The sequence below is a fragment of the Arachis ipaensis genome, chromosome B06, assembly GCF_000816755.2.
Source record: "Arachis ipaensis cultivar K30076 chromosome B06, Araip1.1, whole genome shotgun sequence".
Taxonomy (NCBI): domain Eukaryota; kingdom Viridiplantae; phylum Streptophyta; class Magnoliopsida; order Fabales; family Fabaceae; genus Arachis; species Arachis ipaensis.
In genome coordinates this window covers 7,165,622-7,168,589 of record NC_029790.2, presented here as the reverse complement: position 1 = coordinate 7,168,589, position 2,968 = coordinate 7,165,622, and the positions used below count along the sequence as shown (strand labels likewise).

At 35.4% G+C, this 2,968-nt stretch overlaps 1 protein-coding gene across 6 annotated transcripts in view; it reads left to right on the top strand.

The window, feature by feature from the left end:
• Positions 238–2,968, top strand: part of LOC107645597 (membrane-anchored ubiquitin-fold protein 3) — a 3,435-nt gene continuing 704 nt past the window's right edge. The window contains exons 1-5 of one of the 6 annotated variants that reach the window (XM_021103841.1): positions 239–445; positions 634–751; positions 866–1,010; positions 1,276–1,491; positions 2,035–2,205. In XM_021103841.1, coding sequence (XP_020959500.1) covers positions 1,362–1,491; positions 2,035–2,205 — 301 coding nt within the window. In that variant the 5' untranslated portion in view covers positions 239–445; positions 634–751; positions 866–1,010; positions 1,276–1,361. Of the gene's footprint in view, positions 446–633; positions 752–865; positions 1,011–1,249; positions 1,492–2,034; positions 2,206–2,968 lie in introns of all 6 variants that reach the window. The other 5 variants (XM_021103840.1, XM_016349652.2, XM_016349650.2 and 2 more) reach the window with 5 other exon arrangements.

Genomic DNA, 2,968 nt, shown 5'->3' with positions numbered 1-2,968 from the left:
GTTGCAAAATGTCAAAATTGCCACGGACTCTATGAGCAATTAACTCCTTCAGGCATTACCTAGAAGGCTAGAACACACAGAAATAAAGAAAGCAAAGAGGACCCTAGGCAAGGGTATACTAGTAACTACTCACCGCAATACCATTAACTCGTATGACGTGGCAAACTACAAGTAATGCACTACACCTGGGGTTTGTAGAACCGGCCGCACTGGAATATACCACTCATTAAGTCGTAAGTGGTAACCGCTTTGCCACTGTTGAGAGTTAGATCCTTTCTCTCTCTATTAACCGATCGAAGAAGCAACAAGAGCGAGAAGAAAGCATAACGAAAACGAAAACGAAATCGAAACCGAAACGAACCCACACCACTCTCACATAGATCTCTTTCTCTCTAACAACACTTTCACCTTCTTACTCATCATCCATTAATGGCTTCTTGACCAGGTACTATCAATTTTCCCCTAAACTCTCACACTTTTCATTTCTTTTCTTTTTTTTTTCTTTTTGAAGAAAATATTGTTATTCTCTTCCTCAATTTCACTTTTAGCTATCTAGAATTTCAGGATTTTTTTTCCCGTTCTGAGAAACCCATCCCTTATTGAAAGTTGAGTCTGATTCATCACTTTGTTTAGGTTCTTCGTTTTCCCTGCAATTCTAGGGTTTAATTTGCGCCGTATATATACATGTAATATACGGTAGAATCTCATTCGGTCGAGAGCATGCCAATCAATTCTCCTTTTGATTCATAAGGTTTTGCTTTCGAATAGAATCAATTCTGATTTGAATTCGGTGCGATCTGTAGGAATCCGATCTTCTTCTTCTTCTTTATTTTTTTGTGCCTTAAAATTCCATATCTTCACGCAGAAATATCTGTTGTAAAGATTGTTTGGAGAAGCAATTGGATCATATGAGGTGTTCACTTGGTTGTATTGATTATCCAGCTGTCAATTCAGATGTGCAATTTTTGCGAGCTTGCTGTAATAAGGAAATTTCCCGCGGAGTCATTGAGGTTAGTTGTGCACGATCATGTTGATACCGTGTGCATTAACTTCATTCTTCGTGTTTATGTTTCGGGATTTTAATTTTGTGGTCTCCCAATCTAAACATATGCTATAGGTGCCTACACTTGAAAACCTTCTACCCTGCCATACAATTCTTGATCGAACTATTGATTTTATTTATTTCCTTTTTTTTTTTTCATTTAGAATAGTTAAGGTGGTGATTGAATTGTTTCTAAATGGATTGAAGTCATTGGAAGGGGAATTTATTTGCAGGTAGACCTGGTGAGTCCAAATTATTTGATGCGGGGGAGTACCGTTCTGCAGTTGCATAAGCTTGGCAGAGGTGGAGACGGGCCATCATGGCTGAACGAGAGGAGATTGAGCTTAAATTCCGCATATATGATGGAACTGATATAGCGCACAGGACTTACTTACCATCTACTACAGTTGCTACCCTTAAGCAAAGGCTAATTACCGAGTGGCCTCAAGGTGAGTCATCCTGAGGGGCATCTATGAGATAGATTTTGTTATTTTTGTACATGTGTTAATAATTTCTGTTGTTATTTTTGAACTATTGTTATTGAATGCTCTATTTAGATACCCTTCCAAAAAGAACTAATTCAAAGCAAGCATTAGATTCATCTTTCAGTGATTATCTGCAAATATGTGCTAGGCATTTTTATTGTTTCATGGTTTACAACAGTAACAGTGCTACAATCTCGCCATACTCATTATCTCTCATTAAGCATAAATTATATAAGCTAAAATATGTAATATTTTTCTTATTATTTTGTATTACTTCTCTAAATTACAGAAATGGATGCTGTTCTGCATGCATTTATTCTGTAGTTCACTAGTTTGTAGTCAAGTTTTATGTTTAACCAAAAAGGTTAATACAAAGTCCTGTCTTATGCATTATCCTTCTTAACAATGATAGATTCAACTTCCTTTTCCATGAATACTTTTTAAATGAGTATTGTCATCTCAGCTATTTGTTTATCCATACCTTTATTTGAATATTTTTGTCTACAGGCAAAACAGTTACACCAAAGTCAGTAAATGATGTAAAAATTATACATGCGGGCAAAGTTTTGGAAAACAACAAAACTCTTGCGGATTCCAGAATAACATTTGGTGACATCCCTGGTGGTGCTATTACCATGCATGTTGTAGTGCAACCTCCATTAGTTAAAAAGAAATCAGGTTTGTTCAATCCAACGTTTTGTTCTTTTTCTGAACCATCTAGGTTGCATGGACTGGCTTATACCTGTGAGATATCAGCTCTTGTATCCTAGTAGTTGATAGTAAACTGTGAACAATGGAAAGAGTTAAAAAAAAAAAACAAAGAAAATCTGTTACAGATAACTCGTGTGCATCCAGCAAGTACCTTAACCAAATACATACCAGCATGGGTGCCGCAAAAATTTGGCAATTTTAATTTTTCATTAGTTGATTTTAAGCTATATAGTTTATACTTTATAATCTATCTCTTATCCTGTTCCAACTTCCGTCCATCTGTTTCTGTATGGCATTTCACTTTCTTTCCCACTCCTACTTTTATAACAGGATGGAGATGTAAATGATGTAGAATAGAGACTGTTAAGACACAAATGATTTTAAAGTAGTTCTTGTGATGGCATGGAAAATGTTCTTTCCAACAACTTGAACAGATCGTGATCAGTAATGGTGAATGTAGTATTATGGTATTGGTCTGTTACTGAGTCTAGTCTGGTAAATAATCACAATTATGACAGTGCATCTTTAAAAAAACATGCATAAAATAATAAGATAGAACACTCTGGCTGCAACTGTTCCAACTTAGTGGAATAAGGTTAATTATCTTTTGTCTGATGTCATCTGTTTGTCCTTCATATGTATCAATGTAGCTATTAATATTATGTTGCTCTGAAAGATATGATGCTTTTGGCAAGTTAAAGATACTTATTTATTTATTACTAAATTACCC